The sequence below is a fragment of the Trachypithecus francoisi genome, unplaced genomic scaffold, assembly GCF_009764315.1.
Source record: "Trachypithecus francoisi isolate TF-2019V2 unplaced genomic scaffold, Tfra_2.0 Lachesis_group20, whole genome shotgun sequence".
Classification (NCBI taxonomy): domain Eukaryota; kingdom Metazoa; phylum Chordata; class Mammalia; order Primates; family Cercopithecidae; genus Trachypithecus; species Trachypithecus francoisi.
This window is the reverse complement of record NW_022681466.1, coordinates 50988930-51016739: the sequence shown is the minus strand read 5'-3', so window position 1 is coordinate 51016739 and position 27810 is coordinate 50988930. Positions and strand designations below refer to the sequence as shown.

Below are 27810 nucleotides of genomic sequence, written 5' to 3'. Positions count from 1 at the left end.
TTTTGTTTGTTTGCCTCTGTCTTGCTTCCCTGTTGTCTGTCATTGGAAGAAAATCTGAGTCAGAACTTGTGTTGCTTCACATGGAGGTTATTTTTTTTTTTTTTGAGACGGAGTCTCGCTCTGTCACCCAGGCTGGAGTGCTATGGCCGTCTCTCAGCTCACTGCAAGCTCCGCCTCCCGGGTTCAGGCCATTCTCCTGCCTCAGCCTCCCAGGTAGCTGGGACTACAGGCGCCGCCACCTCACCCAGCTAGTTTTTTGTAGTTTTTAGTAGAGACGGGGTTTCACCGTGTTAGCCAGGATGGTCTCGATCTCCTGACCTCGCGATCCGCCCATCTCGGCCTCCCAAAGTGCTGGGATTACAGGCTTGAGCCACCGCGCCCGGCCCACATGGATGTTATTTTAATGATAAATGGTAAAAGACAAGTCCTGAGTTTCTGTGGTGGCCCCAGATAGGTTCTTGTATGAGATGCCGCATTTCTTACGTATATTCTGAGATACAGGCCAGGTTCTTGTATGAGATGCTGTGTTTCTTATGTATATTCTGAGACACAGGCCAGACCGTGTAGCATGAACCCTGATATTCTAGGAAAGCTCCGCATATGTCCTGGCACTTTAGGACTCCCTATGCTGCATCCTGCATCTTCAATCTTAATGTCACCTTTTTTTTTTTTTAAACACAGAATGTTTCTTTTTTGATTTTCCAGCGATTACAAACCTACCTCCCGATCTAACAGTTTGGATTGGGATACTCCAATCCATATCAAATGTTTTTTGATAATCCCTCATCAAAAAACGTTTCAAAATTTTAGAATGGACACCAATGAGAACATGGCATGGTACTGAAATCAGGCATCAGAACATTTCTGCCTGTCAACGCATTTGGCAGGAAGTCAGACAAGAGCTGGTGATGCTGGTTTCTTGTCTGATTTTGCACTTCTCTGGCAAGCTGCCCTCTCTAAAGAGTTGACTGTGTGGCAGTTAGTCACTGATGGTTCAACCACTTCCAGCACCTACCCCTTGAGCAAGACTTGAAACCAACTAACACCCTCCAAGCTCCGGAGGCCACCTAGTGTTTCCATCTTGACTGAGTGAGTTCTTGATTGAAACTCAGTTTGACTTAGACAGGCATCTAATGAGAACTCAGAAGTCCTTCTTGGTTCAGCCACAGCCAAAGAACTTGCAGAGCATTTTCTGACGAGGTCCTCAAGGACAACTGAGAGAAGGTAAGATCACCCAAAAAGCACCTGGATCCCGACATGGGATTACCCAGTTCTTAAGCTCTGTTTGCATCCGTGGGCACTTACAGGATTGGTTGCAGCCAGGCTGATAGGCATGAGATGAAGCACCCAGGCAGAAATGCAAGCCAGCATTCGTTGCTGGAACTCAGTAACTAAACACTGGGATATTATCTAACTCATCCATCATCTTAAGTCCTGTTACACTTTCACAGATATTTTTATTTCAGAGTCAGAATAACTGATGTTAAGGTATGTGGGGAAGGAAGGCGGTAGCCTCATCTTTACTGTCAACCAGCAACATCTCACTCCCAGCGTCATGTTTCAGCCAACCAGTAACATCTCATTCTCAGCTCTGCCTCCTGCCTCTGTTAAAAGAGGTAGGAAGAGGGGGTCGTTTTTGAGATCCCTTTAAGCTCTGCTGTTCTCTGGACTGGTTGATTAGCTGACCTTTCACTGGTGAGAGAGTAAGAAACTCCATTGTCAGCCTTAACATTATTCTGGTGCAATACTTTGAACCTCTTTGACAAAGTGGCATCTCCATATCTTAGTTGTGGCTTGTGGGCCTGATCTTTCTCTTCCAGAAACATGAACAAACCAGTGTGTTTTTGGGGACCTAAAAGTGATCTGTTTCATTGGACACATATAATGTAATAGATGAAAAGATAATAACTTTTTCAGCTCTGGCTCCTCCCAGTGTTGAAAACTCCCAATCGAGAAAAAGGCTTCGAAATGAAAACTCTCTGAAATGAACCCGTCAGATCTTTTTCCTGAAAAGTTGAGTCCTGGGGCCTGGCAAAATCAGAAAAAACACAGGCAGCTCAGTGTAATGATATATTGTGTCGCATACAAGCTTTCTAATGAAAGACATTGTTCATGAGCAGTGCGTGGCACAGACTTCTCAAGCAGCATCAGGGAAAGACCTCTATTTGTGGCATTTGTTTCTCTTGTTCTGAAACAGCAAATGCCATTACTTTGAGGGTGATTTATCTGATTCTTACTGTGTTTGTCATATAATACCAATAAGCGTCCGTGGAAAACATCTTTAAAAGAGATAATTAAACACACTTAACATCTGTGCCTAATTAATGCTGTTGGTTTCTAAATAGAATGTCTGTGATTCGAATGTGTTTTGTTTTGCCTGCACCACAAGTTCTTGCATTGTCGCCTCTTGGAGGTGAGCAGTGTGGCAGCGCAGCACGTGCAGACTCCACTGGAACTGGCTTAACTCCATGTGTGCACATCTGTGTCAGCCCAAGTGTCACTGTGTGTTACTGTGCTGCCCTCTGTGTTGCTCTGATGGCTCTAATATTAGGGTCACAGCCACTCAGCATGTGTTCTTCAGCTACAATGGAGAGGGAAGGGCAGAAGTTGGAGGTATAGATTCTTTAAGGTCCCTTTTCCAGCTCTCTCGCCACAGATGCTCTGATACTGAGCCCCTCTCCCAGGTGGAGGGGGGCCGTTCTCCTGAGGATTCTTAAGCAGTTTCTGAACAGACCTCACCTTAGCACCCATGACGGCATGATGGACAGGGGTCTCCAGCATTTAATTTGACCCTTGATATGGAACCTGGTCCTCTCATGTGCCCTTTTTCCAGCCAGCATTATCTGTTCACTCACACCTAGTACTCTTTTTTCATAGTTTAAATGTGCATTTATGTCACTAGACACACAGTCTATAATCTAAAGAGCTGTGTCTGCTTCCCTGTTCCCTGACCCCTGTTTTTACATATTTCAACAATGTGGACATAAGCTTCCCTTAGACCTTTAGGATTTTTAGGTTGCAGTTATAAAAGCAAGAAGATTTTTTGGCCTTGACAGTTAAGAGAAGCATGCGCCTCTGTAAGTTCTGGAGGGGCCTCTGGGTGTTCATCCTGGACATCTCTGCTTCACCATACAGTTCTTTGTCGGAGAAGTTCTGGTGGAAGGAGCCTAGTACAGGCATTTGCAGTCTATTTTTTTTTTTTTTTAATGTCCAAAAACCTTTGGCTTCCAAAAAATTGGAACAGTAGGAATTAAAACCCATTGGCCTATCTTGGACATTAGCTTTTCCCTGTGGGACAGTGTAAGCTGGAAATTATTGCGTTTGTGAACTAAGACTGTATTGCCTTAGGTAACTCCTTTACAGCCTCTCCCTCCCATTTCTATTTTCACAGCTCCCTGGGCTCTGTCAGCTAGCAGAGCATTTGGTGGAAGAAAGACAGCCCAGCTCTTGCCATGATTGGGAGCCGCAGCCATCTCTAGATGAAAGGGGGAATGTGTAGAGGAGAAATTGCCTCTTTATAAAGAGCCCAGTTGTCTCCTTGTGACATTCTCTGTTTCTCAGAGTCATTGCCGTCAAGTCTCTGCTTTTTGTCCACATTTTGGGATCAGCTCACTGCATCATCAAAGATGATGTTTCCCTCTTTTACTTTTCCTCAGAAGATTCGCCGTCTTTTATTTGGAGAATAAAATGAAGTTGTTCTGAAAAAAACAAAGTACAAGTCTTATGAAAAGTTATTTGCATCTGGAGTGCTGAAAGGGCACAGTGGCAGAGCAGATGCAGAGCTGGGCACAGCACAGGCCCGAGTTCTTTTGTTGTTGTTGTTTTGTTTTGTTTTTTTTTTTGAGACAGAGTTTTACTCCTGTTGCCCAGGCTGGAATGCAACGGTGCGATCTCGGCTCACTGCAACCTCTGCCTCCCGGGTTCAAGTGATTCTCCTGCCTCAGCCTTCCAAGTAGCTGGAAAAGGCACCTGCCACCACGCCCAGCTAATTTTTGTATTGTTAGTAGAGATGGGATTTCACCATGTTGGCCAGGCTGGTCTCAAACTCCTGACCTCAGGTGATCACCTGTTTCAGCCTCCCAAAGTGCTGGGATTACGGACATGAGCCACCGAGCCCAGCCCCTAAGGCCCAAGTTCTACTTTTTGGCGTTCATTTCTCTGCTTCCTTTTGGTCATGGTGTCTGATCATCTTGGAATTCACATTACTCAAGGCAAAATAGGAAGCCATCTGCATGATGTCATATTCCGAAGAAGTCAGAAAGTTCGTCAAGTTGGAGCTTTATTCTTATTGCCCAGGCTGGAGTGCAGTGGTGCGATCTTGGCTCACTGCAAGCTCCGCTTCCTGGTTTAAGCTATTCTCCTGCCTTGGCCTCCCAAGTAGCTGGGACTACAGGCACGTGCCGTCACACCCGGCTAATTTTGTATTTTTAGTAGAGACGCGATTTCACCATGTTGGTCAGGCTGGTCTCGAACTCCTGACCTCAAGTGATCTGGCCGCCTTGGCTTCCCAAAGTGCTGGGATTACAGGCATGATCCCCGCGCCCGGCCCCTTCTGTGGGGTCTTGATTGAGCCTCTTCACTCGGAGTCTGACTTCATTACCTCGTCTGAAACAAGGTGCCTGCAAGCTTTGGGTTGATTTCCAGAATCTTGCTGGGTTAAACATAAGTAGATATTTGATCATAAAGGATGTTATTAAGCCAGATAGGTAAGCACGGTGACAATGGCAATAGAAATCTATTGGAAAACGATTGAATGACAACTACACCAAAGTTTCGTGGATGAAACTTAGTGTTCAACTCAGAGTGATACACAATTCAAAATGTGATTTAAACTTCTGAAAATATGTGTGTTTGTGAAGATCCAAATCCAATTCAGCAACCTCCATCAGGCAGAAACCTCCTGCAATTCTCACGTGAGGAACTGGTTCACAGTGTACACAGCATGGAGCTATTAGCGACGTTATCCAAAGGATGAGACAAGACAAGAGTTACAGTCTAATAAAAGGAAAATTAGGAACAGGAATGCTCTTTAAACTCAGGAAGATCTTTTGGGGTATCAAACCGTACAGCACAGAATCACTAGAAAAATTAGCGTGGTGTGAGAAGAGTCATTGAGGTCTTCTCTGTAAAAATAACTTAGCTACTTGTGAGTAGGACTGAAATTTATATTTTGGGAGCTCTTTACCTCAGATTCAGCGTTCTTAGGATTATTTAAAATTCATTTGCTGGATGTTTTCAAATATAAACAATAAGGAAACTGCAACTTCAACTTAAAAGGCACTGCTGTATTTGCACCCCATATTTTGACCTGTCGTTAGGTACTGTTGAATATTTTTATCTGTAAGCCTTTATGAAGTGCAAAATAAACATGTTCTTATATAGAAGCATCTGCTGCTTAGTTTTAATCACCAGCTACGTTTCTGCAGGGCCTTTATGTCGTTTTGTTCTACATTTTTTTCTGAATACAGTTTCAGAACTTCAAAGCCACATCAAGTAACTAGAATTTGAAGTAGAAAAAAGCTGGACTGGAAGTTGTGAATAGGAGGGTGACATGGAATATGAACAATTTCATTAGTAGAACAAAAGGGCATGGAGTAAAAGTGCTAATTTTGCACAAGTCTTTAAAACTCTAGGGTCTCAGAAAATATAGTACAGACTTAAAGTCTAGATGTGTTTCATTGACATTTAAATATTAATAGATTGGTGATTTAATGTATTGGATTTTTTCTTAATTACGAAGTAATATTTAGGAATACTAATAACAAAATGGAGATATGTGAAGAAAAATATTAATCTTTCTTCTCCCTCAGTACCACCTGTGAGGAAATCAGTGTTAACAGTGTGTGCGTTTTTTCTTTACTAGTAAATATGTATAGGATTCATTTTTATATTTTTAATAAAAATTGGATTATATTCTATTCAGTACTCTGCACCTTTACTTTTTATTTTATATGTCATAGGCATCCTTCCAGGTCAATACATGCAAATCTAGCTTATTTTAAGAGCAACATGACCTTCCACAGGAAGGACATGTCCTGGAATATTAAAATATTGTCTTACTAATGCACAGCAAGGTTACAATTATTTTCTTTATGAGTAATGCTGTAATAGCAGTCCTTATTCATATAGTCCTATGTAGTTGTGGTTTTATTTTTATAGAATGAGTTTTTCAAAATACTATTGCTGCTCTAAAGTATATGCACATTTTTATTTTAATAGATGTCTCCAGTTACTCACCTGAGTGCTGTGACATTTCACTCTTGAACATGCCCATCTCTATACAGCCTGAGCAGTGGTGGAGAGCCTTGGTCTTATTTTTGCCAATAGGATAATCAAAAAATGCTGTCTTATTAGCTCTTTAATTTGCATTTCTCTCAGCATTTTTTTTTTTTTAAGACAGGGCCTCACTCTGTCACCTAGGCTGGAGTGCAGTGGTACAGTCATGGCTCACTGCAGCCTCAACCTCCTGGACTCGAGTGATCCTCCCACCCCAGCCTCCTGAGTAGCTGGGACTACAGGGGCACACCACCATGCCCAGCTAATTTTTTTTTTTTTTTTTTTTTTTTTTTTTGGTAGACATGAGGTCTCAACTATGTTGCCCAGAGAGAGTGATATTGAACTCCTGGGCTCAAGTGATCCTCCCAACTCAGCCTCCCAAAGTGCAGGGATTACAGCCATGAGCCACCATGCCCAGCCCTTTCTAAGCATATCTTTGTATGTTTACTAACTACTGCATTTTCTAAGAATTACTAGTTTTGCAACTTTTCCCTGTTTTTTCGCTGAGCCGATTGCTTTTTTCTCATCAGCTTGTAAGTCAGTATTTTATGAGGGATGTGATTTTATCCCCTGTATTATGAGCCTTTATCGTCTTTATCATATTTATCATATGATATGGCTTTATCATCTTTATCATAGAAAATAATATATTTTTATGTAATGTAAACTGTTAGTGTTTTCCTTTATTCTTTTTTTAAAAGATTCCTTCTCCCCAATGTTATACAAGTATGCTGTTAAATGTCTTCATCTACTTGATGCACACACACATGCAGACCATTTGATCCACCTCTCTTTATTTAATTTGATGTGAGATGTGATTCTTTTTCTCCCACTGGGTAGCACTATTTATTACCAGAGTCATCCTTTGTCCACTGAATTGAAATCCCACCTTTACATGGTTTATTTCATCCACATTCGGAGAGACCTGCCCTAGATATGCTCCAATTTCTTTCTCTTTTGAGTTAGTTCTGCTTTAAAATATTCATGGATTATTAGATTACTTACATTACTTTTAACTCATCCTTTCATTTAAAATTTTTATTTTATTGAATTTTAAGGCAGATGGTATCAGTGTTGAACTCTGTTTCCAGTCATGAATTTACAAACGTCGGTCCTCTCCTGAGTGCACTTTCCCGTTCACTTTGTATTATGAACTGTGCATCGAGCAGGGCGTGATTTTGCCTGTCACCTTCTCTTGCTGAAGCAGATTCAGGTGTGGCAGGGCCTGACATTCGCCTCAGGTCCGTATCTGGATTCTCCTCAGATCACTGCCTTTGCCTGACAGTGCTTTGGGTCTTCTTCTCATGACTTAAACGTGTTGGGAGGCTCTTGAAGGTACATTTATGTTACATATTGTTGAATATTACATATTCAGTACCTACTGAAGCCCAGGTAGAGTAGAGAAGGGTGAGTGTCCAGTGGGAAATTCACGTGTGCCCAGTTTCTTCTGTGCTTGGTGAGCCTGGAATGCAGCGCCAGCTCTCTGGATCTGTGTGTGTGCCCTTCATCCATTTTAGGTGCACACTCTGGCTCTTCCCGCCCTGCCCCTTGTCACTACTGCCCTTTATGCCTGAGGTAAACCAACCTTGGCCTCGTCGAATGTAAATTCCTCTTGTTCCTGATCCTTTGCCAGAATGCCCTGCATCTCTCTGGGCATCTCGTGCTCCTCTCCAGCCCTGGCCCTCTAGGGTGGGAGACATTAGTTGGGGTTTTCCCATATCTCCATTTTCTTTGGAAGGGAATTGGGGGAAAGTCCTTGGTATTGTATTTTCATTCCCCCGACCATGTACTCTCTATTAGCAGAAGTTCTTCAAAATCTAAGCCATGTCAGTGATACTTGACTACAAGACTTTTACTATCTGATTCTTACTGTTCGGATTTGTAGATTAAGATGCTGGTATTCAAATTACTTTCGTATCCTGTTTGTTTTTATTGTTATATATGCTTTTATTGAAATTTGAAAGTGAGATTTAGAAGATATTGTTTGACACCTAAGAGACAAAGTACTTCGTAATTTCTGTCTTCAAATAGAGTGAAAAACTTCCGTTAGGTTTGTTTTGTGCAAAATAAGTATTTAGAGAAAATTACATTCCCGACAAGGGCATAGAATGAGCAGAGGCACAGAGGCAGGACATAAAAGTAAAAAATTTCAGGTGAATAGTCCAAAACTAGACGGGCAGGGGGAGTCTTGGGAGATTAACCGAAAGGCCTGGGGTTGGGCTTCAGGTGTTCAGGAAAGAGCCCGGCAGGCATGAGCATGTGGTTGACACGCGACCTGCCGTCTTCACAAATATTAATCTGCCAATTGTGAAGGTAGCAGTGGTGCCATGCAACACCACCCAAATGGAGTTAATCTTTGAATACTTTAAAAATCGTCACGTACAGGAGCTCACCTGTACCTGGATCAGAATGAACAATGACATAGAGTGGTGTTTTGAGGAAGTAAATGCTGTACACCATCACTGACATTTGAAAATTCTGCTCTCTAATGTGACAAGGAAAGCAGCAAATTAGAAAGGTTAAATAAAATTTTTAAAGGGAAATAATTACAGACACATATGTATATGTGCTTAATTGACAAGGTAAGGCATAGAAGGCAGACCGACATTCAATGAGGAGGGCCGTGCGCCTTGCTGTTCTCCATGGAGACACTGCCTGCTTATGGAGTGTGCGTCACCTGCTGTGTGTGACACAGCATTGGGCGGTCTGGCCTACAGCTGTCATGCTCTGGTATGGGTTGCCACCTTTTAAGAGCAGGTTATTGTATAAAGATGGGAACACTGAAATAACTATTGGTAGTATTTTTAAAATATACTTAAATTTTAGGAAGAAATACCATAAGTATTATTTCTAGAACCTTGTATACCTCTCACAGAACATTTATGCATTATAGAAAATTTGAGAAAGGCATGGCCAGAGCTGGATTTGCATCCCAGATTCACCATTCATGAACCATGTGACCATGGTCAAATTTTCCTCTAAGGGATAATAATATTTAGGAGTTTTGTTGAAAATTAAATTAGATAATGTTTTTAAGACACATGGTACTGTGCTTGTCATATGCAGTGGAGTTATATCGTACACATATTCATCATACTTGTTTTGCTGAAATTATCGATTATTATTTTAGTTTTATATGCTAGGAGCAGGTAGAACACATGCTTCATGTTTGTTGTTTTAAGCGTGGCCCCTAAACGCAAAGCAGCTATTTAATCTGTGATGTAACTAAAGAGAGCCAACCATGAAAGGCTGGAGGGAATGCGAGTATGTGAGATTGCTGCAGAGATGGTGTGTTTGTAGATAGTAATGTTTACAAAAGCGTGTACTTTTGAGTGACTCAAGTTATTTTCATGGCTTATTTGACTACATGTGTGATATGTTATTTTACAGGTTGACTCTAGAATCTAACATCAGCCTTAGAGGCAGTAGCAAGCCTTGAACAAGTGTTTCTGCAGTAGTGGTACCTTGCAGTTTTTCTTTTATTTAATGCTAAGACATACCTGGCTGTATGCGTAAATATTTCTTAATATTCACTACAGAATACAGAGTTTTTATTCTTCCTTGGAATGGAGGAAATGTAATACTTCATTTATTGCTGATGCTGTTACTAATCGATCCCAGCCAATTCTAAAATAGGCTGGTGTAAGGATTTTTAACCTCATTTATGATTAAAGTACATACTAATAAGCCAATAGCATTCTTAATAACCATTTTCTTTGGTTATTCAATTCAGGCTTTCTTTTGTGAATCCCTCACACACACACAGAGACACACAGACACCCCCCCGCCCCCTTCATCACTGTTATATAACACAGTGGGTATTTCTGTACTCAAATAATACAGAGTTTTCTCATATTGACTCTTACTGTTCTAGCCAAGTAGACTGAGTGTTTGAAATATTGTCTTTGGATACCTGAAGGCAGAGGTAATTGATTCTTGTGGCCTTGCTTTTTAAATTTATCATTTGATATTTTGAATTGCAGATAAATTTAGATAACTGAAAGGAATAACCTCAGCAGAATGTAGGCTTCTCCATTTTGTTCTTATTAAATTATCAAAGAATGAAATGTAAAATGAATTACTTAAAATGATTGTCCTTGGAGGCCTTTGGTATTGAGTCATTTAGATGGACTGGTAAGAAGTTGGCCAGGAGCAGTGGTTCATGCCTGTCATCCTAGCACTTTGGGAGGCCAAGGCAGGCAGATTGTCTGAGCTCAGGAGGTTGAGACCAGCCTGGGCAACATGGCGAACCCCATCTCTACTAAAAAAAAAAAAAAAAAAAAAAAAATACGAAAGATTAGCCAGGTGTGGTGGTGCTTGCCTGTAGTCCCAGCTACTCAGGAGGCTGAGGCATGAGAATCGCTTGAACCCGGGAGGTAGAGGTTGCAGTGAGCTGAGATTGTGTCACTGCACTCCAGCCTGGGCGACAGAGCGAGACTCTGTCTCGGGAAAAAAAAAAGAAGGTGGCCCATTTTGTTTGTTGATGACCTTCATGAGAATGGCTAGCACAGACAGGAAATTATTTTCTGCTCAAACCTAACCTGTGCGTTCTCTTTCTGCGTTTTTGCCACCTGATTTTATTGTATGGGAAAGTATGAAAACCAGTTCCTCTCAAAAAAATCTTTAAAAATTATTTTAAAAACCCAACCTCCTACAGTTTCTGAAGTGCCTGATAGTTTCTTCCAATGAAGTTTTCAGTTTACTGATTTTTTTTTTTCACTCATAAGAAGGGACTATAGAGTGAAGATTGTAAGGCTAAACTGGTAGGAAGTTGGCCAGGCGCAGTGGCTCATGCCTGTCATCCTAGCACTTTGGGAGGCCAAGGCAGGCAGATTGTCTGAGCTCAGGAGGTTGAGACCAGCCTGGGCAACATTTATTCTATTCATGTTGTTTATAGAGCAGCAGAAGAAAGCTCAGAGAATTAAGGACAAATAAATTCAAGTGCAGAAGCTTATGAGTAGCTAGATTAATTTCAAAATGATCAGTAAGTAACTATTTTATTTTCTGATTTATTTTAAACTTCCACCGACCTTATTCAGATACACTTCCAGAAACATTGTTTGAATTATTCTCATAAATTAGTCATCTTGCAAGACAGCTGTGGCAATATGATACAATGAAGAGAGCAGTGATTTAGCAATGAGAAGATTGGGAGTCCTTGTCTTGGGTCGCTCACAGGGAGATCACATGACATGCCAAAGTCCCCTAGATGAGGAAGCCATGCATGAGAGGATTGAGGATTGGGTCAATGATCTATCATAGAATACTTTCTATGAGTCTAGAAGCCTCATGAAGAACACACCAGGAAACCTGGGTGAGAGCAGGAGTTTGACCTCGTGCAGAATTGCAGTGTGATTTTAGAGTGCTGTTACCACTCTTATGCTTAGAAGGCAGAGTGTCTGAATCAGGATTCTGTCATGTATAATGGATTGCACTCTTGTTGGCTTAGGCAGAAAGGTGTTATATGGTTTGCAGAATTGTTGGGAAGGCTGAGCTTCCAGGAGCAGCTCCCAAAGTCCACACAGAACTGAACCACCAGGGAACCTGCTTCCTCCACCAGGACAGGAGCCTTAACTTCAGAAAGCTGCCCATCCAGTTGGAAAGCTGCCACTGCAGTTGCCAGCACCATAGCATCTTGTCTCTTCTACAGTCTCTGTCTACATAGTGAATGCCCTGTGCCCTACCTCTCTTCCTCTGATCCAGGTCCCACTCCAGGTCTTGCCCAAGTCTTTCTCATTGGTAGAACTTAAATCACACCCAAAATCCCAGCTGCAGGAGAGCTGTGAGATTTCATCTTTCCAAACTCTGTGTACTGCATGGCGGTTGGAGCACATGTCGGCAGCCAATCCACTGCATTCACCATTGACAGTAGACGAAATATTCATGATCAATAACATTTGCATTTTTTCAGAAAAAATACACAATTTGCAGAGTAGCCATACACACTTTTTATTTGAAGCTAATATCAAGTCACTCTACATACAAAAATAACTATTTCTGACCATTTCCCAAGAAAACAACTCTTCTAAAAATTGAGAACAATACCTACATTATTTCCTAAAGATGCAAACTGGTAGAGAAAACAGGATGTTAAATTCAGAATTTCCCTTCCAGCTCCGTTTATTTTCTCCACATCAGTTCTGTTTTCCTCTGTGTCTTTTTCTCCCATGGGGATGTCCTCCACCTTTTCAATCTGATTTGCTCTTTGCCATGCAGACCTGTGGATGAAGAGCCAGAGTCCCCTGAGGTCGATGCTGCTGGTCGGTGGCCTGGTGTCTGTGTTAGCAGAACATCTCCAACACCCCCGGAGTCGGCAACCACCGTTAAGTCACTTATCAAGTCATTTGACTTGGGACGCCCAGGTATTTGATCACAGTTTTCTATAAGCAAAGCTCCAAATTCAAACTTTGGCCCGACATTTGATATGTCTACTATCTCTGCTCCACCCCGGCCCTATGTTGTTACAACCACAAGGGCGCTTTCCAGGTCCTACCACATGTAGCCACTGCATGCAGGAGCCTGGCTGAGGCTCCAGGGAGACACTGATGGAGAGACTGGTGCGTGAATAACACAAATGCAGCCTCTTCCTCTCTACCTCTTCCTTCCATCCGGTTCCTGCCTTGCTACCTTTCTTTTCTGCCTCTTATAGCCATTAAATTCAGGTCACTGCTGTTTGTCTTTTTGTCATCTCATAAGAATTACAATGGTCAGCTGGAGACTTCATCTCGTAGGAAATGAGGCATCACATCTGTGCACCTGGTCCTCTTGTAGGTACCCCTGGCCATCCCCATCTTGCAACCTGCTAGACGTTTTTCTATCTGGTCTTGTACGTGAGCACCTGTGCTAATCTGTCACTCCTGATCTAGGTGTGTTCCCAGCTTTTCCTGGAATTGTCTGTTGGTCTCACAATTCCCCTTTAGTCATGCTTGTCTTCCTATATGAGAAAGATGCGTAGCTATACTTCATACATATACTGTACACATAAACATAGCAAATAGAAGAAACAGAATGTGCATCTCTCTACGGTAACAATATCTTTCTTCCCCAGACTGCAACAAACATGCCATTGTATTGGGAGACTGTAGTAAAAGTTAATCCTAGGATGTACCTGGTTGTCTCTGCTAAAATTGTTTGCACCTAAATTAGATTAAGACTGGACTCTACATATTCAAAGATATGAAAGCCTTTCATGTCTGTGAAGACAGGAAATGAATTAACAATTTATACAAGAACTTTTCTGTTTCTTCCTTCTCTAGGCACCTCATTATTTATATAGTTTCTTTTTGCTCAGCTATCCTTCATCTAAGACTGACCTCCACTCAATTAACTCTTCCCTTCTTGTTTCCCCAGTGCAGCTCTAGTCCAGAGAAGAAAAGGATAATAGAGTAAATATTATGCTAAACACGGATACTCCTTAAGCCACCAAAAAAAGTAACAAGAAATCAGGAACAACTATACGCTATTTTGAAGTGGAGCAACATATAAATGTTCTCATATTTTTTCTTGGCAGGTGGAACTGGACAGAATATTTCTGTCCATAAGACCCCCAGAAGTCCCCTAAGTGGGATACCAGTGAGGACTGCTCCAGCAGCTGCTGTCTCTCCAATGCAGGTAGATGAGCCCCAGAAATAACCACTGCTTATGGTCTGCTGTGTATCCCTCTGGATGTTTTTCTTTACACATATTAGTGTGTGTGTGTGTGTAGACTGTGTGTTTTGTAAATTGGATTACACTATGCATTATTCCAATACTTATTTCACTTTATCATCGGAATGTAAGCTTCATGAGGTCAGATATTTTTGTTCATTTTGCTTGCTGTTTTGTCTATAACGCTGGCTGGCACATGGCCACATTGTAGTAGAAGTTCAGTAAATGTTTGTTGAATGAATGAAGGAATATGTCTTCAAATTTTAACATTTGGAGAAACAATTCTTTTTTATAAAAGATTACATAATATGTGGTGATTTATTTAGCCACTCTTCTACTGATAGAAGTTAGGTGTTTTTGGATTTAACTTAATACAAAAAACAATGCAGTGAAGATACTGATTCAAATTTTTGACCACTTATGGGGCTACTTTTTAAATAAGGATATATCAGGATTCATTTGTAAATATCAGAGATCACAGTAGTTAAGCAGAAAGGAATTTAATACAGGGCTTTTGGTACTGAGGGCTGGAGAAAGGTCTAGGCTGCACTGAGATTCCAGGAACGGTTCCCAGAGCATCTGAAAGTTAGCCCATGAAAGAAGCTTCTGTTTCTGCCAGAATCAGGAAGTCTTTCTCTAGGTGCTTACCCAGGGACTGCCACTGCTACCAAGATCTAGGCTCAGCCTTGTGACTGCACTGCCACAGGTGCAGTCCATGCCAGCAAAGCAGACTCTGTGCCTGTCCCATACTGACCAGAAAACGATGGAACACTCCCCAGAACCTCTGCTCCCCTGCCACAGAAGAGCGAGTGCCTTCCAGCCATGTTTTCCAGGAGAAGCTGCAGAAGGGAAGCCTTCCACTCCCTTGCACCTTCCAGATCCTCTGAGAGGGGGCCTGTTTGACAGAAGCTCGGCCACTTGATGAGCCAAACTTTAAAGGAGTTTGCCAAGTACACCCTTTAGCTTCCTAGTCCCCTATAGTTCAATAGGTCACCCTACAAAGAGATGAGGATGAGTGAGCCCGTCTTGAGATATACAAATTGATTCCTAGTAAAGTAAAATGGGGTCCTAGAAAAGGAAATGTATTTGACCTCTTCCAGCATGTTGAAAAACTTGATAGACACGTTGCCCTTCAGTTTGCCCTCCCACTCACTGTACTGTTTTCCAAGAATTTTGACACTGTCTATAAATTTTGAAGATTAAGTAAATGAACAATAGTATCTTGTTTTACTTTATCAGTAAGGTTGAGCACTTCTTCATATGATTACAGGCCATTTATCTTTTGTATGTCTGTATGGAAACTTACATACTTTGCCTGCTTTTCTTTTCTTTTTTTTTTTTTTTTTTTTGAGACGGAGTCTCTCTCTGTAGGCTGGAGTGCAGTGGCGCGATCTCAGCTCACTGCAAGCTCCGCCTCCCGGGTTTACGCCATTCTCCTGCCTCAGCCTCCCAAGTAGCTGGGACTACAGGCGCCTGCCACCTCGCCCGGCTAGTTTTTTGTATTTTTTAGTAGAGACGGGGTTTCACCGTGTTAGCCAGAATGGTCTCGATCTTCTGACCTCGTGATCCGCCCGTCTCGGCCTCCCAAAGTGCTGGGATTACAGGCTTGAGCCACCGCGCCCAGCCATTTGCCTGCTTTTCTTTTGAAGTGTTAGTCTTTTTCCATTTTGTAAGAAGTCTTGATATATTGTGCTTTTTAACATTTTTACATATGTAATTGTATTACCTTTGTTATCTTTTAATGTCATATTAATAGTTATCTTTTACTGAAGAGAAATTTTACATTTTTGTGTTGTGTTTTAAGATTTTGTTTCGTTTCCTGCCTTAAAATGTCTTTCTAGCTATTAGATGATTAAAATATTCTCCCTAAATATCTTAAGGAAGTCTTTTATTTATTCAGTCTTAAAACTCATAGAAACATGGGTTTGGATTTAGATGTTCTTCCCCTATCTTAACTGCCTTCTGGAAGCAGAAGTAAATACTCTCTGGAGGACAATTACATCATCTAGATCCTTAAATTATAGCCACATTTTAAAAAGTACAATGTCATATAGTAACTTTAAAAAGTGCCAGGCATGGCTGGGTGCAGTGGCTCACACCTGTAATCCTAGCATTTTGGGAGGCCAAAGCAGGCAGATCATGAGGTCAGGAGTTCAAGACCAGTCTGACCAACATAGTGAAACCCCGTCTCTACTAAAAATACAAAAATCAACCGGGCATGGTGGTGTGCACCTGTTGTCCCAGCTACTCAGGAGACTGAGGCAGGAGAATCACTTGAACCCAGGAGGCGGAGATTGTGGTGAGCTGAGATCTACCACTGCATTCCAGTCTAGGCAACAGAGTAAGGCTCCATCTCAAAATAAAATAAAATAAAATAAAACAAAAAACGGAGCATACAAATAGATAATACCAAGTGATGAAAAACCAAGAGAAAAAATAGACAATAGAAACAGACACAGAAGATTCAGATATTGATATTATTAGACATAGACCCTAAAACACCTGAGATTAATGCTGTCAACAAAATAAGTGACAAGGTAGAGAATTTCAGCAGAAAACCACAATCTATAAAAAAGAATCCATTCGAGATTTTATAACTTAAAAATAAAATACCCGAATTAAAGACTCAATAAAGTTTAACTGTAGCTTAAACAGTTAAAGAGAGACTTAAAGAACAGAAGACAAGTCAGTATCTGAACTGAAGCACAGAGAAAAAGGATAGGAAATAGAGAAAAGGACATAAGAAACATACGGGATGGAATAAAAAGATCTCATGTGTAATTGGAGTCCCCAAAAGGGGAGAAAAAGGGCAGAGGCAATATTGGAAGGGATAATGATCAAGAATTTCCAAAACTGATAAAAGATGTCAAGCCCAGTTTCAAGAAACAATATGAACCCCAAGTGAGATGAGTACAAAGAAAACCACTTAGACACATGAGGTTAAAACTGCTGGAAATGAAAGAGAAAGAATCCTTAAAGCACCCAGAAGAAAAAAGACACCTTAATGTCAAAGGAGCAAGAGCAAAACTGACATCTTTCTTCTCAACAAAAATGACGGAAGCCCTGAAGACAATGCAGTGACATCTGCAAAATGCTGAAAGAAACCTGCTTTCCTTTACGTGGTGAAAATATGCTTCAAAACACTGTACATGGTGAAAATACCCTTCAAACGTGAACACAAAAGAAAGATGCTTTCAGTCGAACAAAACCGTATGTTTTTTCCTAGGATACTTGCAGTGAAAAGACTATTTAAAGGAGTTCTGCATGGAGTTTGTTCTTTTAAAAGGCTGTTAAAATTCAAAACACCTGACAAGAAAAGCTAATGCAGAATTACCTGTATCAGGAATTTGTAAATGGATACATCACTAAATATTTCATAATTATTAAAGCAATAGTAAGAGAATATTATATGTTACACTTAGTGCTATAAATTAGAAAATATTGATGAAATAGTCAAAATCTTAGAAAAATGTAACTTGCTAAACTTACATAGGAGAGAGTAGTAGAAAATCTCAATCATCTATAATTTATATCTTTTCCTTAAAGGAAATGCCAGGCCCTTGTGGCTTCACCATGAAACCTCCCAAACATTTAAGGAAGAAATAATGTCAATCTTACGTAAATTCAGAGACTAGGAAAGAAGTCAGCATAGCTTTCATCCGTAATACTTGCAAGAACATTAATAGACAAGAAAATTAAAAGATCAGTCTTTCTCACGAACCTCTTTGCAAAAACCCTGAACGAAATCTTGGAAAACCTTATTCAGAGATAACATGACAAAGATCATGTCATGTTTGGTTTATTCCAGGAATGGAAGGTGGTTTTAACTATTGAAGCCAAGCAGAGTAATTCACCACATTAACAAAGGTATAAAAAGAATATGGTCGACCGGGTGCAGTGGCTTATGCCTGTAATCCCAGCACTTTGAGAGGCCAAGGTAGGTGGATCACTGGAGGCCAGGAGTTCAAGACCACTCTGGTCACCATGGCAAAACCCCAGTCTCTACTAAAAATACAAAAATTCGCTGGGTGTGGTGGCGCATGCCTGTAACCCCCAGCTACTTGGGAGGCTGAGGCACAAGAATGGCTTAAACCCGGGAGGCAGAGGTTGCAGTGACCTGAGTTCATGCCATTCCACTCCTGGGCGACAGAGTAAGGCTCTATATTAAAAATATATATTATATATATATAGTTATCTTAGTAGGTGGCAGAAAAATGTATTCAATAAAGATTAATATCTTTCTTGATGGAAATTCTTAGAAAACTAGGAATAGAAGGGAAATTCTTTAATCTGATAAAAGGTCTTTATTATATATCTATGGCAAACATCATACTTAATGGTGGAATACCGGACGCTTTCCCACAAGATTGCGAATGGGGTAGGAATGCCCCATATTGTCACTTTTGTTCAGCCAACTTCAAAAGCAAGATTTAAAACTACTTTTGAAAACTGTATACCGTGACCATTATATTTTTGTGGGATGTGGATATATGGAATTGTGTTTAATGTGCTATGAAGTAGAGCCTCTAAGAGAAAGAATGTTCTGGAAAGCCTCAGAATGGCCCTGCACAGACAAATGTACCAGGATGTTCATTGCAGCATTATTCCTAATATTAATATCAATATCAATATCAATAGAGAATCAGTAAAACAAATTATGGTAATGAAAATAGCTAAGATCTACTGAATGCTTACCATGTGCTGGGCTGTGTTTTTTTTTTTTTTTTTTTTTTTTGAGACAGAGTCTCGCTCTGTCGCCCAGGCTGGAGTGCAGTGGCCGGATCTCAGCTCACTGCAAGCTCCGCCTCCCGGGTTCACACCATTCTCCTGCCTCAGCCTCCCGAGTAGCTGGGACTACAGGCGCCTGCCACCTCGCCCGGCTAGTTTTTCGTATTTTATAGTAGAGACGGGGTTTCACCGTGTTAGCCAGGATGGTCTCGATCTCCTGACCTCGTGATCCGCCCGTCTCGGCCTCCCAAAGTGCTGGGATTACAGGCCTGAGCCACCGCACCCGGCCTGGGCTGTGTTTTGATTGTTCTAACTGGATTTAACTCATTTAATCCTCCCATAACCCTCTGAGGTAAGTACCTTTAGTATCATTGCCATTTTATAGATAAAGAAAATAAGACACAGAGAATTAAGCAACCAGGGTCTCACAGGTGGGTGGTGCCATCTGGCCCAGAGCCACTTGCTTGGTCTCTTGTGGCACTTCTCATGGAAAGCTGCCAAGATGGTGGGTGATGGTGGGTATAGAATGACCTCTAAGATACAGTAAATGAAAGAAGCAAAGTGGTATATAAAACAGTGTAATGCTATGATAACATTTGTGTTTCTAGATAAACAGAGGGTGTTTTTCAAGGTTTTTCCTTGAATAATATCATGTTGACTTGCATTCTGAAATGCTTTTTTAAATGGCAGTAAAAAAAATGCACCATGAAATCTACCCCATTAACAAATTTTTGGGTATTATTAACTCGAAGCACAATATTGTATGGCAGGTCTCTAGAAATGTTTTGTTTTTAATTTCGACTTTTATTTCAGATTCAGGGTGTACATGTACAGTTTTGTTACATGGATATATTGTGGGATGCTGAGGTTTGGTGTATGATTGATCCCATCACCCAAGTAGTGAGCATAGTACCCAACAGGTTTTCTATCCTTGCTTCCCCCTCCTCTAGCACTCCCCAGTGTCTATTGTTGCCATCTTTTTGTCCTCTACAACAGTTTTATCTTGCGTGACTGAAACTCTGTATCCATGGAACAATTCCCCACTTCCCCTCCCTGAGGCCTCTGGGAGCCACCACTCAACTGTCTGTTTTTGTGATTTTGACTACTTTAGATTCCTCACGTACAGAGAGTTATGCCACACTTATCCTTCAGTGACTGGCGTATTTGACTTAGCATAATGTCTCCAAGACCCATTTATGTTGTAGCATGGGACAGGATTTCCTTCTTTTTTAAGGCTGAATAATATTCCATTGTATATTCTGTACCACATTTTCTTCATCCGTTCATCTGGTGGTGGGCGCTGGGGTTGCTTCCACGTCTCGGCTGCGGTGCATTATGCTGCAATGAACATGAGAGTGCAAATAGCTCTTTGAGATCCTGTTTTCAGTTTTCTTGGATAAATACCTAGAAGTGGCATTGCTGGATCATTTGGTTGTACTATTTTTAATTTTTTGAGGAACCTCCATACTGTTCTGTGTCATGGCTGCACCATTGTACGTGCCTGCCAACAGTACACAGGAGTTTCGTTTTCTCCACCTCCTCACCAACACTTGTTCTCTTTCTGGTTTTTTTTGATGATGCTCTTCCTAATAAATGTGAGGTGGCATGTTACTGTGGTTTTGGTTTGCATTTCCCTGATTGGTGATGTTGAGCATCTTTTCATATACCTATTGACCATTAAAAATAGAATACTTATACAAACATCCTTGAATATACATAGAACATTCCAGGAAAGATATTCACAAAGCCAGTTAATAATGATTGCCCTTGGAGAGAAGAACTGGGAGATGGGAAGGAAAAGGAGACTTTCTCTTCACGATTTGCCCTTTTTATTGCTTTTGAGGATGGTGTCTATTGCGTGTATTACCTATTCAAATAAATGAGTTAATTAAAAACTCCCCTGGTTATTCCACTGTGTTTAAGAACTATTGCACACACACGCATGCACACACACACATCTGTGTTTGTTCTGTTCTTAATGTTATGAGCTCACCATGCTGGTGTCCTCCTGGTTTTTACAGAGGCATTCGACTTACAGCAGTGTGCGGCCAGCCAGCAGAGGGGTGACTCAACGCTTGGACCTTCCCGACCTTCCCCTCTCAGGTAAATCATGTCAACAATAAGAACTTTTGACTTATCTTTCCGTGCAGTTAACTTTTCTTCATTTCTTTGCATGAAACTGAGCTTAGAAAAATAATCAGTGGCATTTCTTGCAAGTGATTTCAACCCCTGAATAATGTACACGTCATGGACATTAGATGAAGCAGTGCAGCTGACAAAAGGAAAAAGCGTCTGTCTCCTGCCAGCTGCACTTCTCAGTGTCCTTGTGCTAGGGAGACAGGCCCAATTTTGTTGTTGTTGTGTTCTTTTTCTTTTTTTAGAGACATGGTCTGTTTTGTTGCCCAGGCTGATCTCAAATTCCTGACCTCACGTGATCCTCTTGCCTCAACCTCCCACAGTGCTGGGATTATAGGTGTGAGCCACTGTACCTGGCATGTTATTTTTTAACTGAATCTCAAGAGCATATTTTCTCATCTTTAAAAAGTAACTAAGGGAAAAAAAACTTCCCAGATTTTGAATTTGTCTGCTGCTTCCGCAATTCTTAAAATTTGCCTCTTTAAAGGTATTGGTCTTTTAGTGCAATCCTCTTCCTGTTGTTATACACTATGTGTGTGCGTGTTTGTATGTGTGTGTACATATTTGTTTTGTTTTGTTTTAACTCAAATACTGGTTTTAAAGTGGAGGTTGCATTCGGCAGTCCCCGACCCCCATCACATTTGCATTCACACCACATCTCCTGTGTCACAGGCTGATGTGAAACAGCCTTCAGGAAGGAACACGTGGGCTTGAGTCTCGGCACTGCTGCTCAGCCTGGCTTTGGCCCCATCACCCCACTTCTCTGTGCTTTCGTCTCCTCATCTCTAAAATGGAAATAATCCGGTCCACCTCCTAGGGTCATATCAAGGATTGAGTTGGCACGTTAAAGTGCCTTGAACATGCTGGGCATGTGGCAAGCGCTGTGGAAGTGTTTGCCATGCACATCTCACCTGCTGTTCTCTGCTGACCCAGTTCACCTGCCCAGAACTAAAAGGACAACAGTGCTTGAGCCTAGTGGGAGGTTAAGGTTGTCCAGAATATGGGGCTTAGAACCTATGTATGTGTCTATGTGGTCACTGTTAGGAAATAAAAAAGGCAAAGAGAACACTGAATGGACTGTTTACTGTTCCCTGTAGGAAGGACAGAAAGCCAGAAGTCTGGATCACGTAGACAGAAATCCTTTTGTTTCTAAGCATAAAATAAAATTTCTACAGCTGTACTTCCTTCAGATCTTGGTCAAACACAATCAGGCTTGTTCTTAAAATAGTTGTTTCTATGAGGGAACTTTCCCCTCTGAATCTTCTTTGCTTTTTCATGGAATTAAATAAGGATTTTAGAGTTGGATAAACACTGACAATTGAGAATTTGAAGATGATCTCAGCCCATTCCTCGAATTCTATGTGGAAGATATTCAAGCCCTACAGAAATTGAGTGACTTATAAAGGCTGCAGCAATTTTGGATGGCTCTGGGGCCAGGAAGTCTCCTGATTCTTTCTACCTTGTGCCTCTTGGTGCTGAGGCTGGTGATTGCTCTGAGTAATAGCTTTCTAAAGAAGTGGTGAAAGTTTATACGGCACTCCAAGTCATAATAATGACTTTCCAGCAGAAGGAAATGAAGACCAAAAGCCAGTGTAAAGTCAAGAGTGTAAGAACAGAGACAGAGTTCAGTGGATGTAGAGAAATGAGAGAGTCTATGCTCCAGCAGACCAGTCCTGAGTATCCCATACTAGGAGGGGAGTGGAGGAGGCCAGAGCACAGCAGGAATCCCACTTGGCTCACAGTCTCCATGCTTACTGTGTAGAGGGAATAACTTGATTGCACACATAGTGATAGGTGTGGGGTTTTTGAAAAATTGTGGTAAAAGACACATAATATTAAATTTACCGTATCAACCATTTTTAAGTGTACTAGGTAAGCCTTTGGTAGATAATATTTGTGTCTTCTCTCTGTTCCACTAGCCTTAAAGTTTCCTATTGTGTGGAGACAGCATTCTTTTTGGTTTTCTTTGAGAGAGAGTCTTGCTGTCACACAGGCAAGAGTACAGTGGCATTATCATAGCTCACTGCAGCCTCAAACTTCTGGCCGCAAATGATCCTCCTGCCTCAGCCTTCAAGTGGCTGGGACTAGAGGTACATGTCACCATGCCTGGCTAATTAAAAAAATTTACTGGGGTGCTAGAGACAGGGTCTCACTAAGTTACCCAGGCTGGTCTTCAACTCCTGGCCTCAAGCAATCCTCCTGTCTTGGCCTCCCAAAGCACTGGGATTACAGTCATGAGCCATCATGCCTGGCCAAGAAACCATTCTTTTAGTTGACAAGATACATACTGAACTTGAGACCACAATAGCTTATTGCTCTGAAATTAATACCTCATTGACAGCCCTCCCTACTTAGCCCCCACCAGGCACCTATCTGCTTGGATGATTCTGTTTACTGTTATTACGGCAAAGGATCGCAGTGACAATTACTTGCTTCCAGCAATCCCCAGCAATTGCTTGTCAACATTGAGGTCATTGGAAGCTGCAGAAACCGAAGATTAATTTGCTGTTCTTGTTGTTCTCTTGGATGTAAATACTATTTTTCTCTGCTATTTAGAGCTGACTAGCCTCAGTCCTAACTTTACTGCCCCTAAATGGTGGCTGTGAGCTGTAGATGGATTATTTTCTTCTGTGACTATTCACAGGTCATGGGCGGCAACTGTGGGCTCATCCTGGTCCCTCGTCTGCTCTGTAGCTTTGAATAAGGCACTTAGTTCTCTGAGCTCCAGTTTCCTCTATAAATATAAACTAGACAATCTCGAAAAATTTCTCCTCTTCCACACTTTTATGGTCCTTTAAGATACATCATCTGGCTAGACATGGTGGTACACTCTCCTGTAGTCCCAGCTACTTGGGAGGCTGAGGCAGAGGATCATTAGGAGGTCAAGTCCAAATCCAGCCTGGGCAACACAGCAAGACCCCGTCTCTAGAAGAGAAAAAGAAAAATAAGTATCATCTGGAGGATTCAGTTCATTTCATTATCTGTTTTGACTCAGACTAATATGACAGCAGAAAAGAGCCTTGAAAGGGTGATTTCTAGTTTTTTAGCGAGCCAGGCCCTATGGCTAGAATGGCCTTTTCTCTTGTAAAGTAGTTCTTCTTGGTTCCCAGCTTCTTGTTTACTGCTGCCTGTGATCTGATCATCACATGAGGCATTTTCCTGCCACTCTCTCTCAGATGTCTGTCAGTTAAAAGATATTACCTGGGGACAGGGCTGGCTTTGCTGGCACTTGCACAACGCCATTAGAAGGGCATGTGCTTGGTGTAATACTCTGGTGACATCATCTTGAAATTCACAGTAGTTTTTGAACAAGAGATTGATTTGGCGTTAGATGCTATAAATGATGTAGTGGTCCTGCCTGTAGAATCCACATCCCTATTGCATTTTTATTACTTCAGAAACGATACATTGTTTGTAGTTGAGGATAAAATGGGAACGGTAATTGTATTTGAGAATGAAGCATGATGGCAATCAAGAGCTGCTTCTTCAGGAATGGGTGATTATGTGGTTGTTCCCACAGATATTCTAAAAGGAAGGACTGAGACCCTGAAGCCAGACCCCCACCTCCGCAAGAGTCCCTCCCTGGAGTCACTGAGCAGACCCCCGTCTCTGGGCTTTGGGGACACAAGACTGCTGAGTGCTTCCACCAGGGCATGGAAACCACAAAGCAAACTCAGGTATCGTGTTTCAAACAATAAGAAATCAGAAAAACATTGGGCTAATCACCTTTTATTCTTCCTTCTGTTTTGTCCCCATGGCCAATTTACTTCTACAAATATTTCCTGCATGAAAATGACTAAGATACTGTGCCTGCCCTTGGCAAGTCTAAAAGGAGGACAGTGGATAGTAGTAGTGTGCAAAATGAAATTAAGGGCTGTAAAAAACAATACTGCATAAGCAAAGTGTTGAGAGATTGTTAGTTGGATCAAGAAGTCTAGAGAGAAGTGGCGCTTCTGCCAAGGGCTCTAATGTTCAGGGAATGTGGGTGGTGTCATGTGTCTGGACTAGACTGTGGGCTTCCTGAGGGCAGGGACCCTGCCATACATATGCATAACAAGCTCTCTGTCAGTATTTGTTGGGTGGTTGGATAGGTGACTAGGACATTCCAGCTGGAAGGCATATTGTAAGTAGTCTTCATTGCTAAGGAAGAGGTTTGTGTGTTATTTTGGTAAAGCAATGGGGTACCACCAATTTTGTGGGATTTTGTTTTGGATTTTGAGGTTGTACAGTGAGATTGGACCTGCGTTTTAAGGAGGATTCATCCCAAAACAGTGGTATTTAAGGGTTGGAGAGGCATTTTGAAATCAGTGTTTAAGAAGGACTTTCACAGGGATGTGAAGGAGGAGTTGGCAGAGGGAGAGGACGGCAAGACCAGCAGGGTGGTCACTAAGAGCTGGTCTTTGTTCCCACACCTCTGGCACCTCCTCCCTTTCCAGTGCCCCTGGTCGCCAAGGCCACAGCAAACCTCTTTCAGCTGCTTCCTCTCTCCCAAGTGTCTTCCCTGCTTCTCTGTGTTGGTTAATTTTCTGAAGCACTGAGCACATCCTGCCACAAACCTTGCAGAAATCTCACATGACTCTGTCATCCGCATTCCTCATCCTGGTCTTCTAGGTGCCTCACGACTTAGCACCACTCCACCCACCTGCCAGAATGGCCCCGTCCCTCCCTCCACCTGAGCCTGTTTTAGTTTCTGCCTTTGTAATATAACATGACCATTTCTTATTGCAAGTCTTTATGTATAAGGTTCTAGCCTGAATCGTTTTTCTTTTCTCCTTTCATACCCTAAATACTGCTTCTCCTTCAAGGTCAAACCTTTCATGAAGTTGTACCTAACACCTGGCACATCGACATATCCCTTCCCCGACTTTGGCGTCTTACACTTTTTTGGGTGTTTCATTTTTGTACTGCTCTGTAGTGTGGAACACTGTTGCACAGTACATGCCATTGTCTCCATTTATGCTATAATTTAGCGGACAGTAAATGTTCAACTTACATTTTGGTATCTCTTCCAGCCCCTTGCGTTGTGCAACACACATAGTATTTCACTTAGTAAAACTTATGAATGAGTAGATGGATTAATATACAAAATTGGCTAGTTTAGGAGTAATAGCTTTTTAATAAATATCACAAATATGGGTATTATAGAAGGATTTATAAGTGTCTGAATAAATTCAGGTCTTGTTACACCTTTGGGTATAGCATATATTTGGACCCAAATAGATGAAGTCATGTGTTTCATAGGTTTAATGTAAAGCCCCAGATACTACATACTGTCCTATTTCTGTGCAAGAGATTTAAATAATCAAAAGAGCTTTTAAGGACCAGAATTAATGCTGTTCTGAAATTGCCCTTTTCTTCATACCAGAAATGCATACAAAAAGGCTATGTGTGTATGAATATGCTACTGATATTTTACCTTTCTTAATGAAAAGTTAAATTAGTAAAATTCTTATTTCAATTTTACATTTATGTTATTGGGATAAACAATGGCAGGATATCTGGTGTTTTTAATATGCCCTTCCAATGTACGTTTACAATTTATTTTGTTTTATTTTTTGGAGATGGGGTCTTGCTTTATTGCCTGGGCTGTAGTGAAGTGGAATGGTCATAGTGCACTACAACCCTGAACTCCTGGCCTCAAGCAATCCTTCCTCCTCAGCCTCCTGAGAAGATGGGATTACAAGGACTCACCACCATGCCCAGCTAATTTTTTTATTTTTTATTTTTTTAAAGATAGGGTCTCGTTATGTTGCCCAGGCTGGTCTTGAACTCCTGGGCTAAAGAGATCTTCCTGCCGTGGCTCCTAAAGTTCTGGGATTATAGATGTGAGCCACTGCACCCAGCCAGTCTACCTTTTACATTTTATGTAGATACTGGTTTAGTCTTGAAACATGTAGGGTGTGTTTTGTTTACGTATCTTTAATTCAAATGATATTGTACTTAAGTAAACAAATGAAAGACTAGATGGATGAGCAACAGATGGATTTTAAAACAAAATGTAACAAAACTCTCCCCAGATTTATGATGGTCAGGAATCACAATTTAATTTTTATTTTATACTGTGAGATATCATAAAATAGTAATGTGACTAATTTCTTTAGAGTCTGGCTGGATAAACTAGACTTTTGCTTTTCTAAAGTAGGTATTTATTTCTTGTGTATTTGAAGATTCTAAGTATTAGCATCTTCTCCTTACCACGTGCTCTTCTTTCTAACCAGTGTGGAAAGAAAAGACCCTCTGGCGGCCTTGGCCCGGGAATATGGTGGTTCCAAGCGCAATGCTCTACTGAAATGGTGCCAGAAGAAGACACAAGGCTATGCGGTAAGGGACAACATCAGCCAACTTCCAGCTGGCCCTGGGCAGTAGTAGTCCTGTGCCAGTACATGTTCTATGTGTGCCTATGCTTGGTGGGCCAGTATGCATGTAATTATCATCTTTCTATTCTCCTAAGCAGGGCTACCAGGGAGCGTTTGATATTTGTGCACTGCCCAAAGGCACCCTGACAGAGAGGCAAATGCAACTGAAAAACAGTCTGCACTCCACCCACCAAATGTATGGCTACATGCAGAACTGCATCTCCCTAGGGAAGGGGACCCTTTCCTTTGGTCAGAGTGTTACTGACCACAGGTTCTTGGGCTCTCAATGCAATAGAAATTGTCATGAGGCCAAAAGAGTTTTCCCGACAAGGCTTTATTGGAGCTTATGCCCTTACCCCTCAGGCATGAGGGAGGAAGCACAGGAGAGGGAGGATTGATTCTCTGGCTGAGTCCTTGAAATGAGCTGGTAGGGATTTATTAAGCAAAGTGCAGGAATTGATACCAAGGTAGAGAATGTGGACTGGGCTGGGTAGAGCATGTGAGGGGTAGGGGATGTGGGTCAGTTTATCTGCTGGCAATGGTTGGCTTGAGTAATGGGCCACCTAGTGTTCTGGTCGGTGGCACCAAGGCTATACTCAGTTGTTTAGCATTCCTCTCTGAGGTGGGACATTCGCAACTTTGGTTGGATATGTTGGATTTCCTAGAG

At 41.6% G+C, this 27810-nt stretch overlaps 1 protein-coding gene and 1 long non-coding RNA gene across 2 annotated transcripts in view; both read left to right on the top strand.

The window, feature by feature from the left end:
- Positions 1-27810, top strand: part of SPECC1 (sperm antigen with calponin homology and coiled-coil domains 1) — a 171009-nt gene that overhangs the window by 86326 nt on the left and 56873 nt on the right. The window contains 5 exon segments of the mRNA XM_033184294.1: positions 12493-12638; positions 13787-13887; positions 20673-20754; positions 24308-24464; positions 27006-27108. Coding sequence (XP_033040185.1) covers positions 12493-12638; positions 13787-13887; positions 20673-20754; positions 24308-24464; positions 27006-27108 — 589 coding nt within the window.
- Positions 495-5925, top strand: LOC117067577. The gene is made up of 2 exons (XR_004430789.1): positions 495-1224; positions 3392-5925. It is a non-coding gene; the product is annotated as an uncharacterized LOC117067577 (long non-coding RNA).